Source organism: Nelumbo nucifera, chromosome 1, assembly GCF_055504915.1.
Source record: "Nelumbo nucifera cultivar China Antique chromosome 1, China Antique-T2T, whole genome shotgun sequence".
Taxonomy (NCBI): Eukaryota; Viridiplantae; Streptophyta; class Magnoliopsida; order Proteales; family Nelumbonaceae; genus Nelumbo; species Nelumbo nucifera.
Genome location: NC_142649.1, coordinates 27,933,857 through 27,951,998, shown reverse-complemented (window position 1 = coordinate 27,951,998; position 18,142 = coordinate 27,933,857). Strand labels below are relative to the sequence as shown.

The 18,142-nt window shown below is 37.5% G+C and overlaps 2 protein-coding genes across 2 annotated transcripts; both read right to left on the bottom strand.

Annotated features, from left to right (window-relative positions):
* Positions 1-3,689: 3,689 nt before the first annotated feature.
* On the bottom strand, positions 3,690-14,347 carry LOC104609669 (uncharacterized). Its single transcript, XM_019199811.2, has 5 exons — positions 13,618-14,347; positions 8,452-8,577; positions 5,106-5,257; positions 4,804-4,924; positions 3,690-3,956 (listed from the first exon to the last, which is right to left on the bottom strand). Exons 1-5 carry the CDS (start codon positions 14,128-14,130, stop codon positions 3,792-3,794), a joined length of 1,077 nt encoding a protein of 358 aa, XP_019055356.1. The 5' UTR covers positions 14,131-14,347; the 3' UTR covers positions 3,690-3,791.
* A 362-nt stretch (positions 14,348-14,709) lies between these two features.
* On the bottom strand, positions 14,710-17,734 carry LOC109115584 (G-type lectin S-receptor-like serine/threonine-protein kinase At5g35370). Its single transcript, XM_019199810.2, has one exon. It carries the CDS (start codon positions 17,630-17,632, stop codon positions 14,993-14,995), a length of 2,640 nt encoding a protein of 879 aa, XP_019055355.2. The 5' UTR covers positions 17,633-17,734; the 3' UTR covers positions 14,710-14,992.
* Positions 17,735-18,142: the final 408 nt, after the last annotated feature.

Sequence of the window (18,142 nt, the reverse complement as noted above, 5' to 3'; positions counted from 1 at the left end):
TCCATGGAAATTTGATTGAGAGAAGTAAGTTCTTTTAAGACCAATATGAAAATTACCTATTAATTGTAGATGAATACCCAGATTCCATTTGATTTTTTTTTTTTTTTGTTGAATGGGCCTAAAGGCCAAAATGCAATAATAATCAACTGTCTTGAATTATAGATCCTTCAAAGCAGGACAAATCCTCATAAATTAACTCTGAAATACAAGGGGGTGACACCATTCCAAAAGAAATGACCAGAAATACCCAATTTAACAAGAGAATGAGCCACCTGTTAAAGGATCTATTGATGTGGGTAACTAAGACAGATTCAAAAGAGGAAGAGAGAAGCCTCCTGCAATTTGCAACATACGCATGTATTGACCAAAGCGGGGAGGAAGACTCCTCCAACAGGGATTGGATAACTTCCAAGGCATCTCCCTCAAGGATGATATGACGAAAATTTAGAGAATGGACCAACTTATATAAGGCCAGTCAACAAGGCTTGAGCTTCTGCCAGAGGGGCATAGCAGGGAGCAATACAACAAGCCAAGCTCGGAATATGATGTCCCATGGAATCTCTACATACCACACCAATACCAATACCAGAAGCCAAATCTGAGACAACAACATCCACATTAACTTTAATGCATCCAACAGGAGGTGGGATCCATGACATAGCTGACCGAGAGGACTGAATTAGAGACATTGCATTCGAAATGATGCCTAGTGGATGGTTAGATTTTTATCAAAAACTAGTTTGTTACGAGCACATCACAACTGCCACATTATAGCCGCTACAATGATGAACGGAGACTCCATTTGATTAGGGTTCCATGATAATAGGTTTTGGATAGGTGAGATATGTTATTCTTAGGCCCTGTTTGTTTTTCAATAAATTACTTATTTAGGTAAATGCAGTTATCTGGGTGAGTTTTTCTTGAGAAACACTTACCTGGATAAATGCATTTACACATGTCATTTTATTTCTTATGTAAATAAGGTAATGATCATTTTAGCCATAAAAAATTCATTATTAAAAAGGGCATTTTTGTCCCATTCAAGTGTTGGCAACTTTCCCCTCAGGTGTGAAAGTTATTTGCCTACCTAGGTAAGTAATACCTAGGAAAATAAACTTTCGCTAGTCCCCACAGAAATCTGAAAAAAAGAACATGCGATTTTGGTCAATGGGAACCAAAATCCTATTGATGAACTTTCCCCCTCTCAAAATCTTAAAAAAGAATGCCCCCTTAGAGTGATGGATACTCTTCGGAGTCCAATTCAGAAGGGTAATTAACTGTATACATGAAAGAGTTCCATTGGTAGTCTTCATCCCTGCCATAGAACATAGCATTTCTATTAGATAGAATGTTTCATTGCTCAGATGAGATCTTCCTTGCAATGAGGGATTTGGGCTAAAGAGGTAAAAAGCCAAGGGTATCATCTCAATTAACTTACAGTTTGCTTAAAAGGATATCATAAAAATCTCAATATAAATGAAAAATCTATGATGCGGGAAAGACATGGTATAGGAAGAGTTTTGACCAATCAAAATCCATTTTAATAAGTAACACTTGATTGGCTACCAAATTTATGCTTCTAGTTGACTGGTTAGAAGTTTTTCAGATATCATATATTTTTCATATCATAGTTGAACAAAATCTATGATGTGAAAAAGATATGGTATAGTAAGAGTTTTGACCAATCAAAACCCACCCAAGTCGAACCCATAAAGTAAAGAATAAAAGCACAAAATAAAAGAAAACATGAGGCTTAGTTTGGAAGGATTGAAGGAGTACAAATACAAATATATACAATATAAATCTTTGTATTGTATTTTGTATGTATTTACATTGTACATATGTATTTATACTTTTTCCAAACTAAGCCGAATTTACAAATTAATAATAGCCACAATGAAACTGCATACACATAAGCCTTCAATTAGGCAAATACATATGAGAACTAAAATTTCAACTTGGCAAATAATAATATGGTAGGCACAATTAAAGTGCACAAAAATAAGCATTCAAATGAGAGCTTCAATTTATTCTACGCCTATATCATTCATGTAAGCTAAAAATCCGATATTTGACATGAACGAATTAAATTTAGATAATTTAAATCGAATATTCAGTTGAATTCAAATATTTTTTTTAATAGAGAAAGAGTAATGGGGTAATAAACCTGACCCATCATCTTGTAGAAGAAAATTATTAGTGGTGGCAAATGGATGGATTGGGTTGGGTTAGGCAAGGGTTGAATACCAATCCACCCATATTGACCCACCAACCCACTATGACCCATCATCAATCATTGTTAAAGGGTCATAATCCACCCTAACCCTAACCCACTCATATTGACCCACTTGACCCATCCATATTGACCCTTAACCACCCTCACCCATACTAATTCACCTACCCTCACCTATAAATACAAAAATGGTTTGAGACAATACATATACTCGAAATAATAACTTTTGAGATAATAATTTCTCTCAAGACTACCACGTGACAAAAACGAGTCAGGTCAATCTGTATACCCAAAAATGCAAAAACTATAGATAAATGCAGAAAATTACAAAAAAAAATAGAACTTCTGTAGAAAAAAAATAAAAAAATATGCAAAACATACCAAAAAATTACAGAAAATGCATGAAAAACACCAAAAAATGCAAAAATTATGCATTAGCACCAAAAAATTGTAGAAATGTAGAAAAATACTAGAAACTTTCAAAAAATGTAGAAAAATAACAAAAAATTGCAAAAACTGCAGAAAATACCAAAATTACAAAAAATGTAGAAAATAGCTAAAGAAATGCAGAAATGCAAAAACTGCATTTTTATAAAAGTGCTTTCGTAAAAGTGCTTTCACAAAAGTACTTTTATAAAAGTACTTCTGTAAAAGTGCTTTCATAAAAGTACTTTTGTATGCTTTCATAAAGGTTCTTTCATAAAAGTTCATAAAAGTGCTTTTGTGTAAAAATACTTTTATAAAAGTGCTTTTATGCTTTCATAAAAGTACTTTCATAAAGTGTTTTCGTGTAAAAGTACTTTCGTAAAAGTACTTTTATAAAAATGCTTTCACAAAAGTGCTTTTGTATAAAAGTACTTTTATAAAAGTGTTTTCATGTAAAAATACTTCTATAAAAATGCTTTCACAAAAGTGCTTTTGTATAAAAGTACTTTTATAAAAGTGTTTTCATATAAAAGTACTTTTATAAAAATTCTTTCACAAAAGTACTTTTGTATAAAAATACTTTTACAAAAGTTCTTTCGTAAAAGTCATTTTCATAAAATTACTTTATAAAATTGTTTGTGTATGTTTTTGTGTAAAATTGCATGTGAACACGAAAATTAATAAAATCTATTTTATTTCACTTTTAATCTCAAAATGAAATGTGGCATGGTGGTTTGGAATTCTAGTGAGATATAAACACGTTAGGAGGTTTGAATTTGAGTCACTTTAACTGCTATTTTTTTAAGATTTGGCAAGTATAGATAAAGCTAACTTTGACCCAACCCATCTTAACCCTAATGGGTACCCTCAACCCAACCCACCCTGACCCTTTTCCACTGACCCTAATGGGTTTACTGAACCCATATTGACTTGCTAATAGATTGGGTGGGTATGGGTGGGTTCGGTGGGTCAAATGGGTTGGGGTCAAGATTGCTAGCCCTAGAGTACAGGCACCCATGGAGAGAAAAAAAAAAAAACACATTTTAGTAGTATAAATATTCAGTAAGAAATCTTAAATTGAGTACAAAGCAAACTTATGGGAAAGAATTCCTTGCATTTCTTGAGAAAATATTCATTTCGATTTCCCAACAGATCTTCTTCGGACCTTTGTTGCCCACAGTTCCATATTCTCTCTTACTTCCCAGATGCTGCTTTGTCTTTTCCAGTCCCATATTTCTTTCGTGGTTGAGTTCCTGCCACTTTGTTTATCTGAATTACCTGCATCCTTCCCCGCTACCTACATAAAGAAAATTTAGTCTTTATGGATATAAAGAACACCAATTAGGTCATCTTCAATTTACAACAATCATTATGCTGATTGTGAACCAAACTCATTAAAAAAGGGAACTTTATACTACATGTTACTTTGATAATACTAGCAACCATAAAGCATACAAAACCAATCAGAGTGTATGCATTTACAGTGCCAAATACCAAGTAATTTCCATATAGAAGCATGAGAACCACTATCAAAATAACATTCTATGTGAAAGAGTTGAGCAAGAAAAGAAACATTGTGTCCAGTGTGATTCCTCGAGAAATAAAAAGTATCAATAGTGGAAGAGGTGAGGAAAGAAGAAAGGGTGCAATCATGGTTCTCACTACTGAACTCCTTTTTCAGGGACATACCCCATAACCTTTATTTGGATATATCTTTTGGACAAAGACGAATACATAAGAGTTTAGTTGGGTAAGTATTTACCACCAAATAAGCTAACTGTGCATGGGGCATATTGTTACTTTTACATTTTAATCACATGTCAGTTTACTTAGTGCAACTTATACCATGATCATCTAGAAACACAGTGGAAACCAAAGGGATGGGCAGCAGATAAAGCAATATATATGAAACAGCTGCATTGAAGACCCTGCGTATAAGCAGTACAGATCCTTCTCTCAAATTAAGAAACATATGAAGTGTACATATTCCTCGGTTAATGAAATTTGATTTATTAAACTTGTACATTTAACCAACCTAAAATGACATAGTTGTGAATACTTAGGAGTATTTCAAGATGAAGTGTAATCAAATTGTGGAGTTCCCAGTATACAATCCAAGAGGAAGGAATCAATAGCTGACTTACAAGTTCTGGACCTTCAACACATAAAAGTAGAGGTTGATTCACAACGAAAAGTGCTACTTCAATATCAATAAAACCAGCTTCCACCATTCTCCTTAGTGCTCTAGCTTGAGAGCTCTTCCCTCTTTAAGAAAGTCAAATTTAAAATGTTAGAATTTGCAGGGCAGCCTGTTAACAGCATACCAAAAGATAACTGAACTTGAAGTGAGAAACATGAGATACATTGCAGGAATTCATCAAACAAAATAAACAAAATAAACAAAAAAATAAAAACAAGGTACAAAATCAGCAAGGATCTCAAAGACCTGCTCGGGTCCCTCAGTGGTGACCGGGCCTCAGGTGAAGGTATAATCCCAGCAAGCATTGCAGATTCTCCCAATCTAAGAAGGGATGGGTGCTTCCCAAAATAGAAAGCAGATGCTGATTCAATTCCATAAATACCATGTCCCCAGTATATCTGCATTTATTCCCTCATAAGATTTCCACTAAATGAAGGCAAATCTGATAACAGAACTCCGTAAGAGATCAAGAGCTACATACCTAGGAAATGGAAATCATAAAATGATGAACCATTTGAACCAAATTGAATAGAAACTTACAAATTTTAAGATTTTTAAAGTGAAAAGATAAATATTACCATAAGAGTCCTCTTATCTTTGGTAGCAAACTTCTCATGGCTGCTTCATCAGCTAGATATCAAGAATGCTTTCTTGGATAGAGATCTAGAAGATGAAGTATATATAGTTGAGCTAAAATAGGTTTTCAACATGAAGGTAGCAAAGGGAAAGTATGCAGCTTAAAAAACGCACTACATGATCTAAAATAGTCTCCCAATGTCAAGCTAATTACACCCTATCAAGGAGCAAGGTCAGATTGCCACCTTGATTAGTTGATAGTGTACATGGATAATATAGTCATTACAAGGAACTAGAAATCTAAAATTTGGAAGTTTAAGGAGTTCTTTGCATCTCAGTTTGAAGTGAAAGATCTAGGGCCTCTAAAGTACTTTTTAGGGATTGAGATTGCTATGTGTTATAAGAACATCTCCATTTTCCAAAGGAAGTATCTTCTTAGGGATAGAGTTTCTTTTTCCTGGTATTTTAGGGATAGAGATAGAGAGATTTAGGGGGTCCAACCCAACTACATATGCCTATGTACCTCAATCATAGACTTGGGGAGAACGGCAGAGAGGTTTCCAAATGCTAAGCAGTTCCAAAGACTTTGGAAGACTCTTAAATCCATCTATTTGACAACTTGATATTGCATACGTTGCAATATCAAGTTGCAGCATACTTTGCTACAACTAAACATGCTCTCAAATACTTGCAATAAACGTCTTAGAAGAGGAATCCTTTTCTCTAACCATGGCCATCTTAGAGTGATGCATATGCAAAAGCTGATTGGGCCAATTCTGTTGATGACCATAGGTCTACCACAAGTTATTTCAAATTTGTGGGTAGAAACATGGTAGCATGGACAAGTAAGAAACAAGTAGTAGTGGCTAGGTCAAAGTATTGAGGCAGAATATTGTTCCATGACACATGAAGTAGCTAAATCTTTGTAGATAAGAAACTTGCTAACCGAATTAGGTTTTCCTGTGTCCAGCTCTATACCTCTTTATTGTGACAATAAGGAAGAAATAAAATAAATATAACTGACAACCCAGTTCAGCATGACAAAGCCAAATATAGTTAGATTGATAGAGGTGGAAAAAGGCAAAATCTGCCTTTCATTTGCCTGTTCTAAGGAACAATTAGCTAATCTATGTACTAACTGTGTTTAGCCTGTGCTATAGTGAAGTAACAAGTTGGTATGTTTGATACATATGACCTAACTTGAGAGTTATGATTCTTTATTTATTGGGTGCAAGGGAAATAATGCCATTTAAAATGTTTTTCTTCAAATTAAATAAAAAACAGAATAAAACAAGAGGGAAAACTAGTAGAAATCTTCCCTAGAGATCTCAGCCTGAAATAGAGAGTAGAGAGAAATATGAGAAGAACTAGGGCTAAAAGTAGAGATCAAGAGTCTGACTCGTCTCTCTAAAAGCCACCCACTTTTATTGATTTGATAACAAATAACAAATGGCAGCTTTATCCCTAACTAAGAAGAGAGAAATAACATAACATAATATGAAATTCCAATTGTACCCTTGGAGTGGAAGGATTTTCAATGAGAAGAGCCGATCCAAAATGGAAGTCTTGGACACAATAAAAAAAAAAGTTGTGCATATTGGGTGAAGAATTTGGAAAACTTTAAAGTCTTCTCATTGAATGACATTTTGAGAAACTGGAAGTGGCACTTTCAGCTCAAGTAAAGGAAAGAATAACCATGGATTGGAGACCTCTAGCGACCAACTCTATAAAGCTTAGCTTTGATGGAAGTTTTATAGGCAACCGAAGTGTGGCTGGGTTAGGAGGGGTTTTCCGTGATTCAGAGGACAAGGTACTACTAGCTTTACTTTCAGGACCTGTTGAGCATAGTGATTCGTTGACAATAGAGTTATTGACCATGCTCCAATGCGTAATGTTTGCAAAGCAGCTTGGGTTCCATCAGTTGGAGGTGGAAGGGGACTCTCAAGTGGTCATTTCCAGGACAAGATGTAATACCCAAATCCCTTGGATCTATAGACACACCTTTCAGGAGATTGAAAGTATAACAAGGGAACTAACTGTCACCTTTAAATGGGTGAGGAGAACTGATAATGGGATGGAAAATACTCTAGCTAAACAAGGGGCTTTTAGATATCAAATGTTTTGGGAAAAATTGTTATCTTTTGATTGTTTAGGGTGGAGAAGTTTTCCACCTTGATGTATCTTAAAAATTTCCTCAATAAAATTTATTTTTTAAAAGGGGTTGATAACACAAATTTATAGTTTTCTTCCCCTATCACTGAAGGAGACAAAGGCCATAAAATTTGTTTCTCACCCCTTTTACATGAAATAAATGCAGCATTAGTTTCAAGTGCTTAGACAATCAATGTTAGTGATATAATCAGAGAGAAGAGTATATATAAAGAAGATTCATGCACAATATGTGAACTCAAACTAGGCAACAAGAACATGTATAGTAATGTCAGTTCAGGAGTCCACTAAAGAGAGGCATATAGCATAAATTGACCAGATTGGGAAGCAAAAAGAGATGCATCCTACTATTATATCTTTCTAAGGACTTGCAATTTTTTTCCTAATCTTCACCTAAAGATATTATGCAATTATATTATTAAAATAAATGATATAATATAGGGAAGAAACACCTTAACTGCCTAACTTAAACCCACCCCCAAAATCACAACAGTTTTCCTTGATTTCAACAATGCCTATGCAATAAACTAGTCATCAAGAAACAAAAGGATTATGAAAGCCACTTGAAGAAGCAATGCTATTGACTCATAAAACAACTTATTGCACAATAAAAAAAGAAGCTTTTTTCCACTTGAACATAGAAGATAAATGGATAAAGAGTGTTTAGTTAGATTCCATGTCACATGCTGTTGATAAAGAAGCATAAAGAACTAGAAAAAAGACAATAAAGCACAGTACTGACACCTGCCCCACCTGGAAAACATACAACAGAAGTTCTAGAAAATCACCATGTAAAACAAAGTAGAGACTGCATGAACTCAAGTTATGTACAGAAATATAACTATACCTTACTCAGATAGGAGTTCAGTATCTTCCATTTTGACATTTTCCTCTCCAGTATAAGTGCCAGAATAACCTCAATGATTTTTCTTGCTAATGTACGTTCATTTTTCAATAATGTATTCTTCACGAGCTGTCAAACAAAATTAAGCAAAGGACGTCACATTAGAAAGACTTGAGACTATGAAGCAATCGGAACTAATTAGACTACAACAAAGGATATCAAGGATTTCAAAGAAAAGAAGAGCCTTGAAATGAAATAAAGCAAAACCTCATGTACCTAGAAGTTGAACATATGTGATTGTTTCAAAGAATGTGATCATCAACTTAATTAAGAACATGAAACAAGAAGTCTTGGACAACAATGCAAATGGTGGTACAACCAACTGGTTTACTAGTTTTATGCATTAGCTTTGACGGATAGTAGTTCAGATCGTGGTCACCTTATAGGAAGATGTTTAAGTTTGGCTAATAGACAAGTCATGCACAAGATAAGAAGAGCAATTACCTACTCATTAAGCATCAGTTAGCATTGAATGTTTGAACTTCTCAATCTTTTTTTTTTCTCTTTTTTGAGAAAAGTTAAAGTATTGTATTACATTTTTCCCTGTAAAGATCATATTTACATGTATAGAACATGTTTACATCATGTACAGCCAGGAATATACATCTATAAGGAGAGCTGCTAAAAGAACAAGATGCATGCTGTCCCATCATTAAAAGCAAGAAAAAAGAACAAGATGGGTATTTAGAGTCCTTAATATCTAATTCAGAATGCATGGCATCAAAGGTACATAGAAGCAAAGGCAAGTATCAGGCTATCAGCATTACATAGTGAAGATAAGTTAGTTATTATTTAACAAGCTGAACCAAGTTCTGTATGAGTCACAGCTTTAGCATGTCTATTTTTGTTGGATAAAGTTGACTCTTACTCAAAACAAGCTTTCAGCATGGCAAGTAGATGATTCTTGTGCAAGAAGTGGACAACAATCACAAACTTGTTAAGCATCAGTCGGTTTAAAAAATATAGTGCCCATTTGGAAAGGCTTTCACACAGTGGCTTCTGGTGTTACATGAGCTGAGAAACCAGGAATGCTGCGAAGCCATGTTTGTGAAAATCTGGAAAGTCAGAAATAGGCTTACAGAAGCCACAAAATTGACTTTCCGGTGAAGCTATTCTCTGAAGCAGCTCAGTCAACACATCTCAATCAACACAGAAGCCCTCCCAAATGGGATCTCAGAGATCTACTTCTCTTCCTTTAAGAAAAACTATTTCAACTTCAACTAACCTGATATTTAAGGGGTTTCATGCATGGACAACAATTTCAGGTCGAATGTGTAAAGCATTTGCCTTGCTTGCAGTTATTCCATTTCTAGTTTGCTGATAAAGTTGTAAGGAATGAAGCATAAGAATCTTCTTTATGGGAAGAGATACCCTTCACATTGTCTGCAGATTGGCTTCTTATTTTCTTGATTGGGTTTTCATTTTGAAATATTCTGAAGGCTTTGATAGATAAGATCTTGGAAGGAACATAAAACTTAGAGATTGTTGATGTCCATATAGTTGGGATATGGCACTGTTCTACTGTGCATCATTAGTTGGATATGGCACTGAACAGAACGGAATGGAAAAACAGGATTCATGTAGCCAACCCCATATAGTTGGGACAAAGCTGAGATGATGATTATGATGTGATGAAGGTGAGATTGTTGATAACACGGTACAAAGAACCCTCAGTAAATAGGGACATGTCACAATGTTCTACTGTGCATCATTAGTTGTTAATAAAATTGAGTTATTTATCAAGAAAGACTATTATCTAATTATCACTTATCTAGCATTTACCCTTCCATGAATTTGTATGTCAATGATAGCATTGTTTTGCTAGTGCATAAATAGAGGGTAGTATGGGTTCAACCTGAAATGGAATATCAAGTTAAAGAAAAAATGAGAAAACCTTAAGCGACTCCACTACTTTCCTGCAGTAAAGGTCTCCACTTACATTTCAAAGTGTGCAATTCATGGTCAAGTTTCTGATTCCACAACCCCACAACCATTATTCAGATTTTCTGGACATTTGCAACCAATCTCCATTACCTACTTTTTCTCAAAAAAGAATACAAATAAAGGACAAAAAGTTTAAAATACCCTGAATAATTGAAAAAATAATGCCTGACAATTTAATCTTAGTGTCAAAATCCAAAACAGCCAGTATTATCAACATCCATAATATCCCATCTTTGTGAGGTCTGTGAATTATATTGCACCTGCAACTGGTATTATGCCACTCCTCGTGGGGAAGAGGTTATATATTGGGATCCTATATCAGTTACAGTGCTTTTGGCTGGAGTTACTGTTGAGGGGCAGATGACAGTTAACCCATGGGGCCAAGAGTGTTTTGATTAGAACTGCTAGGTTACCTTGCCTTTCATTTATTAATAGCTAGAGGAAGTTAAGATGATACATTTCTATTAAAATGTGTTGCCTCCATGGTATAAAGCAAATTACAGATATGTTCTAAAGTAGGACATGTTAGGGAACCTTGGGAATTTGGCTGGTCTAGTCAGGAGTAGAATTAGGATTTCAATGTCTGAGACTAAGTTTACTTGGATTTAATTTCAGAAATAAGGTTATAAAAACCTGAAAATGGGTACCTGAAAAACCTGGTAGGAATGATTAAAAACTTTGATTGGAAGAGTGGAGACTTCTGATCAGCATTCTCCATTTCCAGCTCTCCAAGTCTTACCTCTGCTTTTTAATCCTAGTTTCTTCCCCTCTCCCTCACTCCCTCCCTCCCTCTTCTTCCGGCCTTCCAGAGAATGGGTACATTGACCTATAATGTAACAGCCATCCAAGTAGGTTGGTCTAAGATTTTAAATGAGTTAAGAAAAGACTTTCTGCTAGCCCCAAGGTTAGGGTTAATGGATCATAATACAAGGGTTGAAGTTGAACATGGACTGCTGGATAATAAGAAAAACCAAAAAAAAAAGAGATTCTGTTACATAATCAATAATTAAAGAAATTATGCTTGTGTTAATTTATGAAACTAACTTATTCTTTAACAAGACTTAGAATAAAACTAATCACAAATAAGTGTAGTGCATCACCCAAAGTGACCATGCTAGGCATCACATAAAGCAGTATAGTACAAAAGCTTCAAAGATAGTCCAAATTTCAGAAATACATGACTTGTGTGGCATGATGATATGAAATATGTTGGTCCATTCTGCAAACTATTGGGATGAATGATCAACAAAGCCTTACAATTAATTGTTGTACACCAGATTAAAGCTAAAAGGTATTTTATTAATCAGAAACGAAGAATAACATTTATGAAATTAAGAAACACAAATTACATAAATGTAATAGGATGGTCAGCCTGACTAATGCAGCCCAAGTCTTTCACCTGGTCAGTCTGAGATGCAAGACGCACCAAGCATGCACCTAGTCACACTAGGCATGAACATTTTGAGAGGAGCTGAACCTGGATTCTGGCAAGGAACATGCCTTGGAATGTGCTTCGCCTGTGCAGTAGGGTGCATTTTAAAACACTGGTCCAAATTGTGTGATCTTGGACTCACTGGATGCAACAAAATAAAGGTTTATTACCCAATGTTGGTCTGGATATCCAGGATCTTGGGAGGGGTGGACTGGATATGGACCCAAGCTCAAAGTGGCCACTCTTTGACTTGATCCAAGCATCCTAATGCTTTGGAAACAGAGATTGTACCATCTCGCAAAGCAATACACCCTTATCAATACCAAGCAATAGCTCAGTGTAAGATCAACTGTCTCTAGTATCAAAATGATGCAGGATAAACCTGGAAACAAACCTAGGAATCAACACCTCATAGCTTTCTAAGAGATCAGCAGAATCAAGAAAATTATAATCACTTGAACATTAGAAGCAGAAAACTCCAACTTATAACCAATGACAGGAGGGTATGACAGGATTTGTGTAGCCAACTCCAAATAGTCCGGACTAAGGCTGACTTGACAAATGAGTTTAGTTGAGTTGAGTAGTCTTCAATTTCTTTGAATTCTCATTTTAATTTTGTCTTTATCTATATCTATTCAGCTCTAGTAACCAGTATATATACCACAACTACTCTAAATTGAGGCACTAGTTATTTTGGTTCTTCAACTTGTTTGTTGACTTCATTTTCTCTTAGATCTTCTCCTCAGGAACATTACAGGATGGATTATGTCACACATCCTTCGACCTTTTTTCGTTTTTTGTCCACCACATCTTTCAGTATGAAACTATGAATTACACAATTGCAATTGAATGACAAATGATATATATTCTTCTAACAAGTTTGAGTATTTTTCTAATGATGGCATCTCCTATCTTGAAGAAGATGCCAATTCATCATGCCTTCTCAGAGAAATTAAGATGGAATTCATTACCAGTTCTCCTATGCACATAACCCTCATTAACCTTGTCATCTTCTTCAAGCCTCCTCAAAAATCAAAGTACATCGAAGTTCCAATCAAATTAAAAAAGAAAAAAAAAAAAAAAAAGAAAACCAATACTCAGTTCTCATCAGCTGGAAGGCATCACCAGACAGTAACTAAAGGCCCAAAACTTAAATGTTCCAGCTTGAAATTTGGCTTTTAATTCAAACAACAAAATTAAGTAAAAAGAAAAGTATCCAACAGGACGTCTTGCTCTTTTAAACTCAGGGATGTTAAAATTTCAGTTAAGTGCAAACATAATTAAAAAAAAAAAAAAAGGAGAAAAAGCACCAACAAGAATCACATCATCTTGTATATCCTGATACGGAAAAGGCAAAACCACGCAAGATTATCCACATTGCAGTTTTTACGCTCGCTCAAAAAAGAAACCCATCTTCTGTAAGTTCTTATTCATTAACAGAAAACCAAAGTCCATTTATGAAGAACATTTGTTTATCTGGAAGTTATCACCTGGAACCAAAAACTGTAATTGCAATAGGAAAGGCAAGTCCACCATGCAAGCTCATTGTGGGTTAACTTCAAACACAATGTAATTTCTGTCGAAATACAAAGCAACAAATATAGCTAAGATTTATCGATTTCTCGAAACATTCATGTAATTAGTTGCCTCTCTAGCAAACATTTAAAATGCACTTCTGCATCCTCCAATTTGCATCTTAAAAATAGAAATAGAACTGGGGAAGAGGAATTCACCTGTTGAGTGATGGTGCTTCCACCTCCGCTAGCAGACAATGACAACACAGCACGAGCAATCCCAACAGGATCAATTCCACAATGCCGGAAGAATCGACGATCCTCATAAGCCACAACGGCTTGCCACAAATGTGAAGGATAATTGCTGGCCCTGGCATCCATCTCCTCCGAAAAAACAATGAGGCGATGCCACCGCTGGGGGAAATCAGGCGGGAGGATAGATAAGAGGATGTGAATGCAGAGAAGGATCATAAAGAATGCAAAAAGAATGACTGCTTCCAAAACTAAACGTCTCTTCGGTTGTCTCAGGGGAGAGCTCCATGGGTGGAACGAGTGAACCCGTGTCTCAACCCAGTTCCGGCTCGCAAGAGGCTTTGATTGGAGAAAAGAATTTGAGAAGTTGGGTGAGGGAATCGAGTGTCTGTCGGAATGTTTTGGGGAGGAGGTGTTTCTGAAGTGAAACCTTGACTTACTGTTGCTGAGCATCGGACGATGCACCATACGCAAGGCCATGATGACTCAATTGACTGATGGCTCAACAGTAGTCTGGGCTGGAGTGCTGGACGGCTTGGCCGCTTACATGCATTAGAGACAAGGCTATTAATGCTTGCTCACAGGGGTAGAATAGATGAGCATTGAAAAAAGAAAAAAAAAAGAACTTCTAAACATAAAAAGGATGTCAGAGATCCAAAGCACATCAAGCTGAGATTAGTGAAAAGATGATTTAAGAAAATTAGGACATTACTGTTGTATGAGCAGCTTCACAGTCTGAACATTAAGCAATGCATTAGCCTATACAACGCGGCTTAGGGGCTGTCTTGAGCAGGGAGCCCCAGATGCTTGTTTATTTCACTGTTAAGGCTGTGCCCACACCGTTCTAACGGGCTTTGCCCTGACTAAAGCCGAACTCGGCAGAGAGCCCCAGATTCTTGTTTATTTTGTGATAGACAGAACACAAATTCAACTTAATTTCGAGTGTTGAGGTTGGGGCAGAGAACCCCAGATAAGATCATTTTGAGTTGAAGATTATCGGGTACTTTCTGATTGGATGAATATAACTTTTATCCATTAAATAAACCAAGAAGAGTACATGAGACTGAAGTCACTGAGCTAATTCTTAGTATATTGAAACAAGAATTATTTACAATCAAAAACCCACATGCTCTGTGAAGTGATTGGAATACAGATGCTGGAAATATGTCTAGGACAAAAGGGAACAAGATGATGTCCCAAAAGAAGCTTGATTTTTAGCTTGTCTCCTCTCCTACAGCCAAGAAACCTCCTATACAGAATCCTCTGAAACAATTAAACGGAAATCTATGGAAAGACCCATTAGACTTTGAGATATAATCACCACACTCACTGTTCACCAGAGCTATCTTGGACCAGAGACTTGCTGTGATGACAGGTTAGAAAAAGAGGCGTGTGAGCCACTGGTTGTACTTGTTTGTGGATAAAGCATGAAGTCGAACACTGCATTAAATCCCTGCATCCTTGAGCCCTCGGCAACCCGTCGGCCATAGAATCGCAAGAAATTCAGTGACTCGAGCCTTGGTTCACCCAATGGGATCCCACCTTCCAGCATGCTCACCACGTTCACCATGCTCGGCCTCAGAGCTGGCTCCTCATGCAAACAACACAAGGCCACACGCACAAGCTTCTCCACCTCTTCACCTGTCACTCGCCCCTGAAGCCTCGGGTCTGCAAGCTCCAAATACCTTCCTTCTTCATGCATCCCCAGTGCAAATAATGGAAAATAAACCGACCCAATTGCAGATGATGATGAAGATGACAGACCACTGACATTGTCATTCTCAATGCTAGAAGAACTCCTTGTTCTCAATAAACAATTCCTCCTTCCCCTCACAATTTCAAGCAGAACCATGCCATAACTATACACATCAGTCTTGTCAGAGATTGCAGTGCCAGTAAGCCACTCAGGAGCAAGATATCCGCGTGTCCCTCTCATTGTAGTGAAGAGACTGGACTGATCAGAGGTCAGAAGCTTGGAAAGTCCAAAATCAGATATCTTTACCTGGAACTGATCGTGCAAGAGAATGTTCCCTGGCTTTACATCACAGTGGATGATCTTGTGATCACATCCACTGTGCAAGTATGCAAGGCCCCGTGCCGTTCCGAGTGCTATATCAGCCCTCTCATGCCATTCCAGCACAGGTCCATTGCCAAAGAGAATCCTGTCCAGAGAGCCACGGTTCATGTACTCATAAACCAGAAGCCGCTGCCTTCCTTGGGCACAGAAGCCTCTCAGTCTCACCAAGTTGACGTGGTGAATGTTTCCAATTATAGCAATTTCTGTGCAGAATTCTTTCTTCCCTTGGACGCTTAAATTGTTTATCTTCTTCACGGCAACGAGGGTCCCATCAGGCAAGGTACCCTTATAAACAGCTCCAAATCCGCCAGCTCCAATATGTTCACTGAAATTATTAGTTGCTGCCTCAATCTCTTCGTAAGAGAATCTCACAGGTAAGCCTGGGATTGAAAATGCTTCAAGCTCTTCTTCGGAAGAGAGAGAATCCAAGCTGCCTATTTTCATTAAAGAAGTTTTGGTGAGCGAGCGTCTTCTCCACCAAAGAAAGCACAGAACCAGAAGCGTCACCAACAGAAAGAACCCAGTTGCAGGCAAGAGAACCAGTGCGACCAATGGAAGCTCTTGCCTCTGACTGTCAAAGAGGGTTTTCTCATCTGGGTTTGTCGACAAGGATCCGACCAGTGTCTTAATGTAACCCAATCGATCTGTGTCGCCCTCAGTATTCGACATAAGGGACCCCAAAAGGTCGTTGATCAAATAACAGGAATAAGAAGAATTGTCATAGAATAGGCCCAAGCAAGAACAGCTTTTGGTGCAGAGATCTTGACAAGCCGTTAAATTTAGTCCATAAGCTGCTGGCTTCACGAAATTATTGGCGAAGTAGTCTATACCTACGCCGAGCATCTTATACAAAACAGTCGACGAATTGGATTGAATGGTGTTTCCATTGTCCGTTGAGTTACAGGCAGAAGGGAGAGTAAGATAACTCTCTGCAGGCAAGCATGGTTGGTTATGTGAGTCGGAGCGAAAGCCAGGCGGACATGAACATCTACCTGTACTCAATTCAGAGTTTTCTGTACACAGGCCATTTCTATTGCAGGCGAATGGAATTTGACAGAACTCCGGCGCTACAAGTTCCTTCCTCCACCCAGTACTAGTACTGGAGTAACTCTGCACAATAAAATAGCCTCCATAATCCAACTTTGCAATCTGAAAATCTGCCTGAGAAAGGCCAACCTGAACCACAACAACCTGTCCATCGCTGCTGAACAGGTAAAGACCGGTGTTGTTCATCATCATATAAGCTGCCGCAGAATTGGAATTAGTATACGCGTTTGGATCCATGGACAGTTTCCAATACGTTAGGCCATTCCATTGCAGTAACCCATCAGTATCTGTTATTATAAACCGGTAATATGCCGTCGACAAGTCATCATCCGATGCTGGGCTGGACAGCGAAGCGCCGACTGGGAAGCGTTGTCCGGTGACTAACGTATCAGTGGGATAATCAAAACTCTGCCAAAGAGGGTTGTTAGATTGATCAAGTAAAACGAGGTTACCGGTCTCTAGAAGCTGCAACGCGGTGACTAGTGACTTCAGCGGCGGCGTTGACCATTTTTGAGTGCCGTCATCTCTAACGACGCTGAGTCCATTGACAGTTAGGTTCAGTACACCGGTATTGGAGATGGGGGAGTCGCGATTGGCTGACCAGATGATGGTGTTGGATGCTGTGTGGAGGACGCATAAGTAGAAGCGTGTCCGTTGTCCTTCTGGGTTGTAGATGGCAGCTGCAAAAGTTCCATTGCGAGAGACCAAGAAAGTGCCGCTGCTATCGACAAAATGAAGATTTGAAGCTGTGAAGTTTGGGTAGATGAAAACTGAGTTGACGGGGCCGGAGAATGAGAGATCGGGGAGAAATGCGGAGGTTAAGAGGAGGATGGCAATGGATAGAAAGATGGATTCCATGCAGAGAGAGAGAGAGAGGCGATGGATGGAAGAGGAGATATGGCTGAAGGTGGTTAGCCTTGTTTTTGCTTTGAAGGCATGAATTTTGGTTGTGCCGCAGTTTTGTTGACCGGGGAAGCTATCCACCGACTTGACGTCGGTTTAGTGAACCCGGGAGAGGTTGATTGCGGGACAGCAGTAGAGGAGTTAGGGATTAGAATGATTCGGGTAGAACCGAAAAACCCGAAAATCAAAACATAATTCGGTTTCGGTTTTTCGGTTCGGTAATTTGGGTTATAGGGAATTTCGGTTAAGTTAATACGATATCTTGGTTAATTCAATTTCGATTTTGGCTTTCAGATTAAAATTCAGTTAACCGAAAATTTCATTATATGTTATATAATAAATACTATATAACATTATATAACTTTTATTATATATTAATACAATAGGGCTGCTCTCTCCGTGCAGGAAAAGGAATTTATTCGTGCGAGTGTAAGAGCAATTTAATTAATGTAATTTAATTAATGG

What these genes read in the sequence shown, in the direction of transcription:
- LOC109115584 (XM_019199810.2), bottom strand. Translation starts at nt 17,632, where the DNA reads ATGGAATCCATCTTTCTATCCATTGCCATCCTCCTCTTAACCTCCGCA.
- LOC104609669 (XM_019199811.2), bottom strand. Translation starts at nt 14,130, where the DNA reads ATGGCCTTGCGTATGGTGCATCGTCCGATGCTCAGCAACAGTAAGTCA. An exon ending in GAAGCACCATCACTCAACAG is followed by an intron (nt 8,578 to 13,617) that starts GTGAATTCCTCT and finishes TTTGTTTGACAG; the next exon opens with CTCGTGAAGAATACATTATT. An exon ending in GTGTTGAAGGTCCAGAACTT is followed by an intron (nt 3,957 to 4,803) that starts GTAAGTCAGCTA and finishes TTCTTTATGTAG; the next exon opens with GTAGCGGGGAAGGATGCAGG.